The sequence below is a fragment of the Mustela putorius genome, unplaced genomic scaffold (genome assembly GCF_011764305.1).
Source record: "Mustela putorius furo isolate JIRA1106 unplaced genomic scaffold, ASM1176430v1.1 tig00003845_pilon_pilon_pilon, whole genome shotgun sequence".
NCBI classification, from domain to species: domain Eukaryota; kingdom Metazoa; phylum Chordata; class Mammalia; order Carnivora; family Mustelidae; genus Mustela; species Mustela putorius.
Window position 1 is genome coordinate 12,477,919 of NW_025421998.1, and position 15,832 is coordinate 12,493,750.

At 56.8% G+C, this 15,832-nt stretch overlaps 1 protein-coding gene across 9 annotated transcripts in view; it reads left to right on the forward strand.

Moving 5' to 3' along the window:
• Positions 1-15,567, forward strand: part of TNS3 (tensin 3) — a 200,718-nt gene extending 185,151 nt beyond the window's left edge. For all 9 annotated transcript variants that reach the window (XM_045089576.1, XM_013059615.2, XM_045089573.1 and 6 more), the window contains 7 exons: positions 1,628-1,723; positions 2,371-2,448; positions 2,944-3,021; positions 10,060-10,228; positions 11,591-11,659; positions 11,762-11,788; positions 13,076-15,567. In XM_045089576.1, coding sequence (XP_044945511.1) covers positions 1,628-1,723; positions 2,371-2,448; positions 2,944-3,021; positions 10,060-10,228; positions 11,591-11,659; positions 11,762-11,788; positions 13,076-13,220 — 662 coding nt within the window. In that variant the 3' untranslated portion in view covers positions 13,221-15,567. The remainder of the gene's footprint in view (positions 1-1,627; positions 1,724-2,370; positions 2,449-2,943; positions 3,022-10,059; positions 10,229-11,590; positions 11,660-11,761; positions 11,789-13,075) is intronic.
• The last annotated feature ends 265 nt before the right edge of the window (positions 15,568-15,832 follow it).

The following is a 15,832-nucleotide window of genomic DNA, read 5'->3' on the forward strand; positions in this document are numbered from 1 at the left end:
ACACAGGGACGTGAAGTGAGCATATGCCCTTGGAAGAATGGCTTCTGGAGACTCCCCTGAGGCAGCGTAGCTGTCAGTAGTTCATAAAAAAACGTCACGTCAGGAAGTTCCAGGAGGCGGGCTCCTTGTCTGGGCGGCAGGCTCATCACCGGGCACAGGGGTGTCCGGATAAGCAGAGTCGGAGCTCACACGTTTAAGGAGCAAAAGGACACTGGCCTGCTTCACTCACGTGCTGCATCCAGGACCCGAGAGGTGGACAGGAAGCCTGGATGGAGACTGTGCTCACAGCGTCCAGGAGCAAGTGACCTCGGAGCCGTGCCTGGAAGGACGTGAGGTTCGGTGGCTGAGGCGTCAGCTGAGGGGCTCTCAGGGAACCGAGGTGTCTGCCGTGGGGGCAGCGGAAGGGGCAGGATGCAGGGACTCAGACCCACATCCAGACGTTGCTGTCTGCAAGTGAAGGAGGAGGAGGCTTCGTGTACATCGAGTAGGACAGCTGAGCCTGGAGAGGAGCCCAGCGGGAGAAGCCCCAGCAGTCCTGAGCAAGGACTCGAGCTGGAGAGTCTCCAGAGGGGAGTACTTGGTGTCTGTGGACAGGGTCCGCAAGGAGAGTGGGGACAGGCGCTGCAGAGCGTGTAGGGCTCTTGCTCCGTGGAGACTGCAAGCTGGTGTCCTTCCTGCACATGCTGTGGCTTCAGAGATGCGGACAGTGCCGTGTGCATGTTCTCGCCTCCCGCTGGGCACAGACCTCTCAGGCCAACCTTGACTCAGCCCGAAGGTGAAGGTTACAAAACATCACCGGTGTCTCTGAAATCTTCACTGGCTGCCTGTCCTCGCCCAGCCCTGGATTTGGCAATTGGCTGTCATGGTGCAGGGGGAGTTAAAGAGGGAAGGGCGTGGCGAGTCAGCACCCACCTCTGGTACCCAGAGACTGGGCCGTGACAGACGTCCAGGACAAATCTGTTCTCTGGGCAGCCAGCGGCTGGCCATCCCACTGAGACACCTGTCCCTGGAGCCTGTGTCCCCTTCAGTGTGGAAGACGCGGATCCTTCTCCCACAGCCGAGGTGGCACGCTGCTCCTTTCCGCTCATGTGTTCGCCACAACCTGCCACGGAGTCAGACCGTCGCCCTTCCTGCCAGCCCTCCCCACCACCCCTGACGTGCCCGCTGCTGCTGTCCGTCAGCCTGTGTGGGAGCTGCCCATGGGCCAGGCGGGCGACCAGACTGACTGCCAGCTGGTGCCACTGTCAGGGTCTGCCATGGGGCTCCTGGATGGACCCTTCCAGCTCCTGTCAGTGGCTTGTTCTCGGGCATCACCTTGCATCCAGATGCTTCTGGTTTCTCCTGTTACGAGGGGAAGGGTCTAGATGGCATGTTTCTGACTCATCCCTGCACTGGGGATGCTTGCAGAATGTGTGAGGGTCCGTCCCCGGGACCCCTGCACTTCTGGACACGTCACCGTGGGGGGCTCCGCTCTCATCCCCCGGGTGCTGCTTGGCAGCCCACCGACGCCAGCAGCCCGGCTCCGGGGGCCCCTCCCTTTAGCTGGTACTCTGTCCCTCTCTCCCCTCCTCCCGTGCTCTTATTTTTTAAGTTCTCTTTTTTCTTTCTTTTCAATCTCTCACCGCAGCGGGGGATCTGGCCAATGAACTCGTTCGGCACTTTCTGATCGAGTGTACCCCGAAGGGAGTGCGGTTGAAAGGGTGCCCCAACGAACCCTATTTCGGTAAGTGGCTGTAAGGTCCCACTTGGCATTCTAGCCCACGCCAGAATGGTGTGCACCCCCACTGCTGCCCCGAGAGGCGGGGCCATCCCCTCCCATGCTCCGGGCTCCCTGTGCCCTCCCCCGAGTTACCATCTCTACGATAAACTGAGTGGGGAGTTGTTCTGAAGGCTTTTTCAGACCCAAATACATGGCAGGCAGGTGGCGTCCTCGCAGGCAGGCACGCAAGTGGGGTCTGGGTTAGAGCCGGAGCGATGGCCATTCCTCTCCGTGAGAGGAGCCCTTGCCGGCCTCGCAGGCTTGCCGGGATGCACCCAAACGCACAGTCCCAGCCTCCAGGAGCACGTGGCAGGGACCACGGAAGCATCTGGGCTGTGGTCCCAGACTCCATCAACGGCCGACATCCTCTGTAGAAGTCGGCACCTGCGTGTCTTGGCCAAGAGTCACCGCAGTTCCTTTACATAGCTTCTAGCTGTCTTGTGGGACTGGTCACATCACTGAAGCTTTGCACCAAGTCCCGCAATAACAGAGCGTTTGTTCTAAGAGCAGACGCACTCGCCCCCCTGCAGGGGCTTCCTGCAGCGGCATGTGGGTGGAGCGGGCGGTGTGTGGGGCCCCACTAACCCCCCTCTGCTGTTAACCCGTTCCAGGGAGCCTGACGGCTTTGGTGTGTCAGCATTCCATCACGCCCTTGGCTTTGCCCTGCAAGCTGCTCATTCCAGACCGAGGTACGGGGTGGGGGGGATCCTCTGTAGGGCCTGCCTGTCCATGTGTGTGTGGGGAACTGCGGTGTCGGGTCCATGAGGACGTGCCCACAGAAGTTGGACCGGAGTCGTCCTCTGTTGTGCGCCCTGTGGGTCAACCCCAAAGAGCGTCCCGTGGTCCAGCCTAGTTGGCAGAGGCAGGCCCTGGTGACGCCGTCACCTCACGTGACTACAGTGTCATTTGGCCGTACTTCCCACCTTCCTGGGCAGCCTTGGTGTCATGTGATTGTAGTAGATTCTGTAGTGACTGGTTTACGGCGTAGGTACGTGCGATTCGCTCTCTGCAGTGGTTCCTGAGAGCGGAGAGAGACATCTTGCTGGACCGTGTCGCCCCCTCCACCTCAGAACGCCGGGGGTTGTCACCGCCTGGGAACCCAGGCCCCCGAGTGCCACCCTGTTCTAACGGTTCTTCCTCGGGGAGCCGGACTCATGCCTGCGTTTTCTTTCTCCTTCCTGCAGATCCGTTGGAGGAGATCGCCGATAGCTCTCCCCAGACGGCGGCCAACTCGGCCACAGAGCTGCTGAAGCAAGGAGCAGGTCAGTCTCTGGCTTCGTGTCCGCCGGTCCTAGTTCCTGCGTGGAAAGGGGGTCTCCTTGGGTCTGTGGGTTTCCTTCCTGCTGCGTGCGTGAAGGAGATCCCTTTTGGGAGGCCCCCCAGGCTGGGCGCAACAGCGAGTGTGGACGGACAGAGCGAGGCCTCCCCGAGCTGGAAATAACCGCACTGTGGACAAGACGAGAGACTGCGGGAGAAAGCCAGGTCCTGGGTTTTGTTTGGGGAGAAGGCAGGGAGCCAGTTGTGGGGGTCCAGACCCCCCCAGCCGTGGGGGGGGCCTAACTGAGCAGCCGACAGCATCGTCCCATTTGCCCACAACCCAGGGTGACACAGACCCCCGGACAGCGAGTTTGCCTGGGCACCTGTTTTTTTTTTTTTTTTTTTTAACTAATAAACTTTATGAAGTTTTAGAGCAGTTGTGGGTTCACGGCAACATTGAGAGGTTTCCCACAGACCCCCTGCCCGATGTTCTGCATTATGGTGTCCCCCGCCAAAGGGTACCTTTGTTCTGTGAACCTATGTTACGCGTTGCTGTCCCCGAGTCTCCACTGGGGCATTTGCTGTCATCAGGGTTCCAGATTGTGGCTGTTTCTAATAGGTGTGCTTTCATATCCCATCGATGTTTTAATTTGCATTTCCATGATAACACGTGACATGGATCTTCTCTTTGCCGCTTATGTCTGTTAAGGTATCTGGTCTGTTTTTTCATTGGGTATTTTTCCTCTTGTTGAATTTTAGAAGTTGTTTGTATATTTTGGAGACCAGTCCTTTATCAAATACGTCTTTTGAAGATATTTTCCCCCAATCTGTGGCTCATCTTCTCATTCTTTTGACATTGTCTTCACAGAGTGGAAATCTTTAATTTTAATGACATCCGGTTTATCTTTTCTTTCTTTCGTAGGTCATGCCTTTGGGGTTGTCTCTAATAAGTTTGTCACCAAATCCACAATGATTTGGATTTTCTTCTATGTGATCTTCTGGAAGTTTTATACTTTTACATTTTACATTCCAGCCTGTGACCCACAGCGAGTCAGTGTTTGGGAAAGGTGTGAGGTGTGTGTTAGCATCCTCCGTGGAAGACGGGACCTCCGCTCCATTGTATTATCTTTATTCTTCGGTCGAGGATCAGCTGACTGTACTTACGCGGGTCTATTTCTGGGCACCCAGTGTTTTCTACTGATCTATTTGTCTGTTCTTTTGCCCATAACACCGTTGTGACTACTGGCTTTCCAGTAAATCTTCAAATCAGGTAGTGTCAGTCCTCCCCAGGCTGCTTCCCCGTCAAGCATGTGTTGGCTCTTCTTGGTCTTTTGCTTCCATATAAACTCTAGAATCCATTGGCCAATGTCCACAAAATAACTTGCTGGGATTTTTATTGGAGTTGAATTGTATCTATAGATCAAGTTGGGAAGAACCGCCATCTTGACAAAATTGCGTCTTCTTATCCATGAACATGGACTCTCTGTCCGTTTATTTAGTTATTTTGTGTTTTTCATCGAAGTTTTACAGTTTTCCTTGTGACTGTTTCTTGTACCTAATTTTATTAAATTTATACCGAGGTATTTCACCGGGGGCTGCGAATGTACAATGGATTGTGTGTTTAGTTCCAAATTGTGATTGTTCTCTGGTGGGCAGGAAAGGGATCGACGTCTATATTAATCTTGTTTTCTGCATCATGATGTAAGGACAGTCCCTTGCTCGCTGTTGCCACATTTGATGCAGGCTTTGTGGCCCCAGTGTAGGTGGGCTGTGGATACGGCCAAGGCCACAGGGCTCCTGTGGGTCTGCAGCTGTGAGGGAACCGAGTTCCCCATGGTGGACGTTTGCTCTTGGAAAGGTTGGGAAAGGAATGTCAGCGTCTGGTTGGATCAATAGCGATACCGCGTTATCGGTACCTACCTCACAGCCATGTGTCGGAGGTCAGTGCGATCTACAGCTCTTTTCTTGTTTCTGACTCTGTACGATGCGCATGGTTCTCTCGTGCAGTTTTTCTCTGTGGATCTCCCTGTCACTATGCCTGTTGCTCAGCTAAAATCCATCGCTCTCTCAACAAATAATGGAGTATTGAACTCTTTTCAGACCGTCCTTGAGGGATACGTTCTGTGTGTCCAGAACGAGGGTGACATGCTTTGCGCCAAACAGCAACATGTTAGTACGTGGAAGTCCAAAATGAGGAGCGTGGGCTATGTGAGCCCTGGGTTCAAGTCCAGACTCTACCACACAGGGTTTGGACTACTCAGCCACATGGACCTTGATGTGACGATGATAATGATCTCTCCCAACAGCGTGGCTGCAAACACCATGCGAATCAAACATTGAAAACTACCATGGGAGTTGGGACAGGGGCACTCACACAGGTTGTTGTGGTGTTATCCCTGCTGTGTTTGCACGGAAAATGCTCTTCCTGGCCCAGGAGACATGGCCCTTCCTGTGGCCTCACTCTTACCTGGCATGGGCCACAGTGGGGTGCCCGATGTCTCCGGGCTGCATGTGCTCAGCCTGGGGTTTCACTGCCCCCCACGTCTCGGCGCTCTGCACTTGGCCCAGGAACCTCTTAGACAAGGCCCTCTTGCATTTCTTCCTCGGCTTCTTGGTTACCGTTTTTCCCAGTTAATGTCCAGTTAATAAATGTATCAGTGCATTCGCTAATCATTCTTAGGAACCACTGTGGCCCTTGTGGTTGGATATTACAGCTTCTCCTACTCCGGCTTATCAATGATCTAACTTCACAGTCTTGTTGAAGAGCGCCTGGCAGGCGCCAGTAGTGTTAGATCATGTGCTGTTCTGAAGAATGGCAGATCCCAGGACTCGAGGCGGGCCCTGAAGACCACATGTGAGCCTCGGAGCTGTGCATTAGCACATGACGGCACGATGCCTGTGTCCTTTTAAAATTGCATGTTTCTAAGACGTCCGCGCAGCTCATTTCATGGGGGACAAGGCAAGGCGTGGAATCAGGACACGGATCCGTGTCTCGAGTGAGGACAAAACAGCCGTGAGCTTGCAGAGGCCCTGCGGTTATTGGAAAAAGCATAGGAAGGCAGTCAGACTGCCCCATCAGCGATCGCCTCGAGGGAACTGATTTTTTTCCCCCAGATTAAATTTTTTTTCTTTAAGATTTTATTTATTTATTTGACAGACAGAGGTAACAAGTAGGCAGAGAGGAGAAGCAGGCTCCCCGATGAGCAAAGAGCCCTACGTGGACCCCAGGATCATGACCTGAGCTGAAGGCAGAGGCTTTAACCCACTGAGCCACCCAGGCGCCCCCCCACCCACAGATTAAATTTTGTGAGTGTCCTCATTCACCCCAGGGCTTGAATTGTCCTGTGTGGACAATTCACGGGTTCCTGCTTCCCGTCAAGCTGAGGGAGCAGCACTCAGGAGTGTGAGCAGACACGGGCAGCCCTGGTGGGGGGCGGTGCACGCTACCCTCCTCTCCGGTGGCCAAGGGCTTTCTGGGTCATTCCTATCTCTGACTGTTGGCGTTTTGTCTCTTCTTTGGTGGCGTTGAAGCCGTGGGATACAGTCCATCCCGAGAAGAAGGGACAGACCTCTTGCACATTTCCCAGAAGTGTTACGCTGTGTCCTTAACTTACCAGATTGTGAAGGATATTTTCTTTATAAAAGCAGTAGAAGTTCTTTAAATTAAGAAAAGGAAGGCACGCCCGGGTGGCTCAATCCTTAAGCATCTGCCTTCAGCTCAGGTCATGATCTCAGGGTCCTGAGATCGAGCCCTACATCAGGCTCTCTGTTCATCGGGGAGCCTGCTTCTCCCTCTCCCTCTGCCTCCCTCTGCTCCCCTCTGCTCATGCTCTCTTTCTGACAAATAAATAAAATCTTGATTTAAAAAAAAAAAAAAAAGGAGACTCGGAAGAGAGAGGAGAAAGGTGAACTGCCAGAGGCCAGACACCCTGGAAGTTTTTCCGTATCTCGCTCCAAGTAAGAAGTTCTCCCTTTCATCCACACACCACACCGGTCTCGTTTCCAGCAGCTGCACAATGGTCTGTCTTATTCCTGCTTCTTGATACTAGAAACAACCCTTGGGAGGCTGCCTTTCCTCATTATGTCCTTGTCTCTGAATCTTGCATTGCCACCTTCGGACCCGGGTTCCTGGACGCAGTAGGGCTGAGGGAGGCTGTGTGTCCCTGAGGCTTTGTTTCCTGTGGGTATGACAGGTGCGGCCCTGTTCACAGGAGGCAGCCCTGCTCCACAAGCCGACCCCCACCCCTGGCAGGGCCATCAGGTAGAATTAGATGTTGGTGTCCAGGCTGTGTAGACAAACCCTGGTCACCCTGTGCTCCCCCTCCCCACTGGAGAGCAGGGCTCCGGGACCCGTGTGCTTGGCAGACCCACCCCGGCTGTGGTTTGGCAAGGGACAGCTTCCCTCCTCTGCTCTGAGGAAAGACCCCATGGCTCTGCTGTCAAGGGTGAGATTCCCCACGCCCCGACTCCTTATTGAAAGGGCCGTGTGTGGTTCCACAAGGGCTAGTGGGAGCCCGTTCTTTAGATCCAGGCTGTGCCCGTTTTGTGGGATTCACTGCAGTTAGATCAGAATTCCTCATCTTGATTTTGGAAATGCTCACAGGAATGCTCATGAAATCGAAGGCAGGCCATCCACCCTCCGAAAATCACATGGTCTTGAAGTTTCCAGGCACCCGTCCAGTTCCTGCTCAAACACGCACACTTTCCTTGTATACTCGTGACGATAGTGGGACGTGGTTTTATCCTGCTTTCCCATCCGCCTCTCACGTCTTTCTGGTTTTGTGAACAGTTGACATACCATCGCTGCCCAGGCCTGCGGCACACAGCTAGAGGGTTTGATGATCTAAGTTTCGAGGTAGTCACCTCCAGAGGCTCAGATCGTGTCCATCTTCTCATGCGGATACAATACAAGGAGGAAAGGAAAGAAAGGTTCTCCTTGTGCGAGAAATCCTAGGACTCACTCTCTTCATGTGTTTCCCGTGGGCCACACGGAGCGTCGGCTGTGGCTGCCACACCCCCCTTTCCCATTTTCTCATCGCCGTACATGCGGCATGACCCCCGTCTGCTGGCTGCTCAGTTTTCCCTGGGGATTCATCGATCCATTCCATTTTCCTGCTAAGTCAGCACGTGCCTCCAGTATCCCCACTTCGGAGATGGTTGTCTGCCGTGGTTATGGAAGATTTCTCCTTCTGAGTCTTCTTGGAACGGGGACCTATGGGACCCCGAGCCTCCTGATAAAGATAACCACGTTATCCGGAAGGACAGTCAGGGTTGACCCGGTATTTCATTGGAGCGTGGTGGGCATGGGGCGCTGGGCAGTCACGGTCATAATGAACCAGCATGCACTCTGTCCTGAGACGACCCGTGTAAACCCCTCAAGTCCAGGTGGCAGCTGGAGTGCGGGTCACCCCCAGTCCTGCCGCTTCCCTCAGGTCGGTACTAATCAGCCGGAGGGAGCAAGTGCTTCTGCGACTCCTGCCCACACCCCAAGCATCCCTCTGGGTGAGAGTGCACAGGTGTGACCTTCTGAAGGTGTGTCTGCTGTGAAGACAGGCACATGGTGTCATCCGCAGGCATCACCTGTGGCTGAGGGCGCTCACACTCAGCCTGCAGGCCTCACGGTAGAATCCACAGCGCACGCTCGGGAACATCTGGCGTGTCTCACTGAGTGCACCCCAGACATTGCGGCAGCAGCAGAAGCAGCACAGAGCTGTGGCGGTGTGAACACCCAGGGGCTGCGAGGCTGCTGGACCGCTTCTCGGGGTCTCCAGGCCACTGTGCCCTCTTCCGCACAGGACAGGTGCAGATGGGCGGAGATGGGCTCTGGAAAGTGCTCTCCACAGCCCGAGATGCAGGGATCGTCCTCAGAGTGCACAGCATTAGCAGAGCCCGGAGGCCCGAAAACGGTTGCATTTGAGATAGGAAGTTCCCTGTCACGGCTGCCTGGCGGCACAGGGCGTTTCTGGTTGCCGTCTCAAGCTGCTCTTGGTGAGGGCAAGGGAGTGGTTCAGGGAACTTTGTAGGGGAAAGCTGGGGTCTCGGAGGAAACTCACTGCTGATGGCTGTGCCCCTAGAGGAAGTGGGGTCACCCCCTGCAGTGAGCATGGCCGGCTCCGTGCAGGGTGGACAGTCTCGCTGAAGACCCCATCCGCCGGCCTCAGGCTGCGTCCTTCCCGAGAGGCTTTCTAGAATCTGCTCCTTCCCTTCTCCTGGGCCTTTCCACTTGGGCCTCTGCAGTGGCTCTGATGATAATTCGGTTCTGGTGGTTTTTCCCGTGACCTCAGTGGGACCCTGGCCAACATGCTTGTCACACTCAGCAACCCAGGGGCTGGGCGCCCGCAGGCCACGGACACTCGGGTGGAGCCTGGCGTCCAGCAGGGCAGGCGTCATGGGCAGCTGTTTTCTTAGGGGTGGTGGGGGGTGGAAGGGACACATTCTTGATGGCTGGCCAGGTGGGGCCTTGACTCCTGCTGGGAGGGAGCGGTAGGCAGAGTCCTGAGCATCTCAGGTCAGGCCAACCTCACACGCACCCTGAAGTCCCATGTCCGCCTCTGCGTGAGCTGCAGGGGTCTCAGAGGGCCATGGGCTACTCGCCAAGCCCTGCTCAGACTTGACAGTCGAATTCCCCACCCGCAAGAAGCCCCAGCCCCATGGCGTAGCGGGGATGTGACCCAGACAGGACGGGCCGACCCGCGCCTTCCTCACACAGCCTTTGCTCTGAGTCCGATGCCTCACGCATCGTCCCTGCTGCTCTGGGTGCTGCAGCTTCCAGCTCCATGTGTGGACGCTTCTGTGGGGTGCTGGCCCTCAGGTTTCCCTCTTGCATGTTCCCTGACCGGCGGTGTTGCTGCGGACCCACACCGGCAAGGAGGTGGGGAGGGGTCTCCGGCCCCAGTGGGGACGCAGCGACAGGGACAGCGGGAGGCTCCCGGGATAGGGCCTCTGGGCGCGTGTGTCCCGCGTCCTGCTCCATCCACATCTGTGGAATCGGTGACCAAGGGCTTTGCCTCCGGTGAACACCTGCTTCCCCGGGTGTCTTCCAGCCTGCAATGTGTGGTACCTGAACTCCGTGGAGATGGAGTCGCTCACCGGCCACCAGGCCATCCAGAAGGCCCTGAGCCTCACCCTCGTTCAGGAGCCGCCTCCCCTGTGCACGGTCGTGCATTTCAAGGTGTCGGCCCAGGGCATCACCCTGACGGACAACCAGAGGAAGTGAGTATGCCTGGGCCCGGGCTGCAGGTGGGGCTTCTGGGCACCTGGTCAGACCTCCCGCCAAACTGCGCGTCCCCCGGACGTGGCTCTGGACGCATCCCTCATCGGCACACCCCGTCCTTCGGGACCTCCCAGGACCTGCACGTAAACCGTGGACATTTGGCCCGAGGTCATTCTTCTTGAGAGTCAGTAAAATTGTAATAAAAAAGAAAAGGGGGAAAGGTTTGGACCTTTGAGTGTCTCACCCACACACGAGTATAGTTTTTAAACAGAAAAACATTTTAATGTGATTCTGTTAAAACACTGGGAGACGGTGGTAGAACCCCCTGTCTTTGGTTCCATGTCATTCCATCTGATTGTTGGTCGTCCGTTTCGACGCTGCTAGGTGTTACTTCAGTATCTAGATAATGAACCATAACGTAACCATCAGTGATACATTAAGACTAGCTAACGTTAGTGACAGTTACTCTCAATTGTCTCTCTGCTGTGTAGTACATTACGATACTAAATGTTCTCTACATGGTGTTGGAATATGTAGAGAGCAATGTTTCGGTGGCTTTCAGCAGAGCTGCTCCTGAGCGTCTTCTACCTAGCAGATGTCCCAGGAACATGTAGGGCCACAGGCAGGAACATAGTAGGGCCGCAGTCCAAAGGGGGAGCAGAGTCAGGTGCACGGACCACAGCTTACATGCCCCTCCTCCCAGCAGAGCCCCTGGCCTCAGGATTTCTAATGCACTTGTTATTCATTTGTTATGGAAACAGCCCTGTGTGGTTACTGAAAGAGCCGGTCCTCAGCCATAAAGGCAGAGGGATGGCAGGAGTGCCATGGGGCACAAGGGCAGCCCATTGGCTCCAGCCAGCAGGCAGCTCTGTCCCCAGGGCAGCCCCAATCTGCCCTTCACATCCGCCTCACAGCTAGTCTGTATGTTCACAATGAGCCGTCTGCTCCATCCCCCTGTCTGACGTGGGCTCCGGTCCCTGCCTGGACACCCTATGCCCAGCAAGGAAGGTTCGCTGGACATGGTCTTTGGCTGGACACCGTCTGCGGTTCTCGGGCAAGCACAGGAAGGCTGGGCTCCCTGGTTCTCCAGGGCCGTGCCAGGGCTGGTCCTGAACCGCACGCAGCCAGCAGGGGCACAGTGTTGCTCTGCTCTGTGCATCCCTCTTGCCAAGAACCAACTTTTCCAATGCCGCTCAGCCCTGCATCCCTTCTGCCCGTTTCTGACTGGCGTCTGTGTGTTCTTCTCTCCAAGTAATCGAGTCACCCTCCGTCTGCCTCTCCTTCTGGGGAGCCTGCACCGTGCGTCACTGTCCCCCTCCCGCCCACTAATAGAACCGTGTCCCCCGACCCTGTCCCGACAGGCTCTTCTTCCGGAGGCACTACCCCGTGAGCAGCGTGATTTTCTGTGCGTTGGACCCACAGGACAGGAAGTAAGATAATCTCTGTTTGTATCAAGCAGCGCGCGTGTGTCTTTTGCTTGTTAAGCGAATAAAGACATTAACGTAACTCTTCCTCTCCTTCCTGTTTGCAAGGTGGATCACGGATGGACCCTGCTCCAGGTGGGTTCCCGGACGCCGGCACCCTCCCGGGCACAGACCAAAGTACATGACCTTACTGAGTTCCTGCAAGGGTTTCCCGTAGGGAAATGAGAGAATCGTGCCAGCACGTTCATGGCTTAAATACAGGGAAGCGCATCCTTCTGTAGGAAGGGCCTCCTGGGGTTTGCTTTCCCGCTCGCTCCTCCCTGAGATGCACAGTTCCCCAGGGCCGCAGGGTGGAGCCAGTCGCACGGCTTTTTGGGCCCTTCGGGGCAGGAGCGGATGGCAGGTGCACAAGTTGGGGTAGAGGAAGGGTGTCCCTTGTGAGCAACAGTGACCCGGTGCTCAGCGTTTTGTAGACGCAGGGGGAACATGGTTTCCGCTGCCCTGGCCCTGCGGCAAGACAGTCCCACTGGGCAGCGGTGTTCCCGGAATCTTCTGGAACCTTCCGGAGCTGTCTGCACCCTTCAGGCCGGCTTCCTCCATGTAACCTAAATCCAATTGCCGGGAATCGCTCGAACCACACGGGTCCCACCCTGGCACCCCGTTCACGGTCCTGTTTGTCTCAGGATCTGACAAAGTGCTCAGAGGCCCCGGCTCTGGCATGTGGGACTGGCGGTGTTCCCGTGTGTGGAGTGTGCTACCCCCTCCTAGCTCCTCGAGCCACACCCTCTCGTGGCTGGGAAGCCGCGCCACTGGAATAGATGAATCCCTTGTTTTTCCAAGAGGGAGCAGGGCAAGTTTCCTGGGGACAGCAGAAGTCCCTGTGTGAGGGTCAGGGCTCACGGAGGCTCATTTGGAGAATGGCCCCGATTCCTCTAATAGTTAGACGTGCTGTTCTTTTAAACCATTTCCTTCCTTACCTGTAGTTTGTAACTGGGGTGTAGGAGGTCCAAGGGCAGGAGTGTGGGACATCCAGACAGGGGCCCTCACCTGAGCCTCCTGTGACCTGATTGCCCTACCCCAGTACTGGAGGGACCTGGCCTCCTCTGGGAGAGTCAGGCCACCAGCCGTGTGGGGGCTCTGGGACCCGCCCTGACCTGAGTCTGTGGGATCCTGGCCAGGAGAGGCCTGGGGCAGTGGCCAGGGTGTTGGCCGGGGCTGGGGCAGTGGCTGGGGCAGTGGCCAGCCATGTACCTGCCGTACCTGGGGGCTTGAGGGGTGGACAGGTGTGGGCAGTGTCTGGCTGAGTGGCGGTGAGTGGTGAGTAGAGGTTGTGGGGGTGCAGGGGGAGTACACGGAGGTTTGCACCCACTCTCAGACCTTGCGGGACGCTGGCATGCTGACCTCCCACCTTCTCTGTTACAGAGTCTTTGGGTTTGTGGCCCGGAAGCAGGGCAGCGCCACAGATAACGTGTGCCACTTATTCGCAGAGCATGACCCCGAGCAGCCTGCCAGTGCCATCGTCAACTTTGTGTCAAAGGTCATGATTGGCTCCCCTAAGAAGATCTGACCCCTCCCAGCCCGAGACTGCGCGGGGCTGGAGCGTCCGCTGCCGGCATCTGGCCAGCCTGACGTTCCAGCCCCACGAGGGCCGGGGGCTTCTCCTCCAGCTTCACAGACCCGAGGACACACAGCCCCCCGTCTGCTGTCCTTCCCCGAAACACTGCTTGCCAGCACATCTCTGTAGCCAAGTGCTTCCCGGGTAGAGGAAAGTGGGATCCATGCAGCAGGGCCGAGCGAGGACGCGGGTCCCCGTGCCCCTTGCACGCTGGCATTGATGGGAAGGAGTGCATCCAGCCCCTGGACGGCAGCCCTGGGTGACCGGGGGTGCCACCAGGCACGCGGAGGGGCTCCGTCCATCCAGCACCGGGGGAGGCCTCTCTCCCACGACAGAGACACTAGCTCACCGAGAAGGGGATGCATGTTTGCTGAAGGTCCGTGCAGGTCGGGCCCTCCCAGAAATCCGGGGGCACGAGCCGGGGGGAGAGGACATGCTGGCTGCGAGGACCAGGAAGGCCACCTGGTCCCTGGGGAGGGCACCGAGCTGCCCGAGCACCCCGGCCCGGTGGGCAGTGGTGGCTCTGGCCTCCTGCTCTCGCTCTGGCTCCGAATGGGGTCTCGTCCGTGAGATGAGAAGGAACATGGACATGAAGTGTCTTTTTGTGTAATTTATATTCTACTTATGCCAAATTATTTATGGTAAATTGCTGGGCAGGATGGGGTCCCGGTGCTGCGAGCTGCCAGGCCGAGCCTGTGCCCACGATCCGGGGCCACATCCCTGACAGGCCAGCCTCAGCAACCTTGACCTCCCCAAAGCTCACTGGGGGATGGTTCCCGTCCGACAGGCGGGTGACAAACTTTCTGGGGAGGAAGGTTCCGGAGAGCGGGTCACATTTGGGCAGAGACTCGGCCCTGCTCTCCCAGGCAGTTCTGAGCCCTCTGAGCCCTTGGCCACTTATCCCGACCTCTGCGGCCCCCGTCTGGGATCCTGCATTTCCGGCATCCTGAGCAGAGGAGGAAGATAAGGAATCCCAGTCCTCCGAGGCTGTTAGTGGCCGAGAGCCGCGCCCCTGCGTCTCCGAGCTACCGAATCCAGATGCCAGTCACGCCACGGCTTCTACGGGTCCCCCAGGATGGACCGGGGGCTCGGTCTCCCCCCACACGGCCCAGGCACCCCATGGCTCTGGGCTCCCAGGAGCTGCCCGCTCTGCCCAGACCAGCTCTTCGGGCCCCCCCGGGCGTTGCCAGCAGGCATCACTCCAGCGGTGCGAACGTGATGTTCTGTGTTAAGTGGGTCCAAGACGGATGTGGGGAAGCGCAGAGCAGAAAGCCTCATGTTGCCAGGCGTCCGACGCAGGTGAAAGTGGGGGACGCATCTGCCGTCCGGCTCTCTCCATGCCCCAGATACAAGTGCCTCATTTCTGTGCCAAATGTTTGCCTGGTCTTCACAGACCTCTTCCCTGACAGGTGTCGGTGTGGCTGTGTGGGACACATTAGCGTCTCCTGGGGACCCTGGGGACGTGGTCCTCAGCAGAGGCGGCTGGCATCTCGGGATTCCATTCATGGCAGAGATTCGGCCAGAGGGGACCCGAGATGCCGTCCCCAAGACGCACCTCATCCCGAGATGGCTTCTACCCAGTTTGACCCAAAGACCGCAGGTCGGGTCCCTCACCCTTCCCATGAAGAGAGGGCTAGTTTAGAAACGGAGTGCGGGTGGGTGACCCGGCCTCTGGGTCCTCCCATACAGTCCCTGTCCCGAGCGCTCAAGAAGCCACTGCCCCTCGCTCGTGAGGCAGACCGGCCGCCTGTGGCTTTTCCTGGCCGTAGCCAGGATGTCAGGAAGTCTGCTTCCCGGTTCCTGATGAGCCGGCGTGGCAGGTTTCTTTTCCTGTTACACGTGTGTCATGTGACGCAAGAGGAACCCGGGAACTCGGGGCTCCGACCTCGGGGATCCCCACCCCCACCCCCACTCAGGCTCGGGGCCACTCTGTGGAAGGTGCGTGGCCTCCGGGCGCTGGCGGGCAGGGGGTCCTGTCCTGGGGAGGTCCACGGTCCCCACCGCCTCACAGCCAGGGTCCTGTTAGCTCGCTCATTAACCGGTCGCTGTGTCCTCCAGTGTTAACCTGGCACCGGGGTAAGCCACACCGAATTTAAGGTCTCCGCGTGTACCCTCGGCGTCAAAGACCTCGCGTCTCCTTAGCGGCCTTATTGTTAGTGGGTATTTTTACTTTTCTTATATTGTAAAGAATATATCCAGTATGTAAATGAATGTTCTATAAACCCTTTGTATAGTCGTTTTCTCTGCTTTTCAGATACAGTCTCTATTCAGAGTATAATAAAATTATCAACGTGGTAAAGCCTCGGGGAGAATGGACTTTGTTGTGTTGAGTAGAAGTACCCAGAGGGGGTGTGCCTCTATGAGCTTGCGTGTGTGTATGTGTGTTCACGCGTGTGCGTACACGTGTTTCAGTGGGGGTTTTATGGAGTGTTGGATTCGGTTATAAATTCACATACGGGGGTGCCTGGATGGCTCAGTAGGTTAAGCCTCTGCCTTCGGCTCAGGTCATGATTTCAGGGTCCTGGGATCCAGCCCCGCATCGGGCTCTCTGCTTAGCAGGGAGC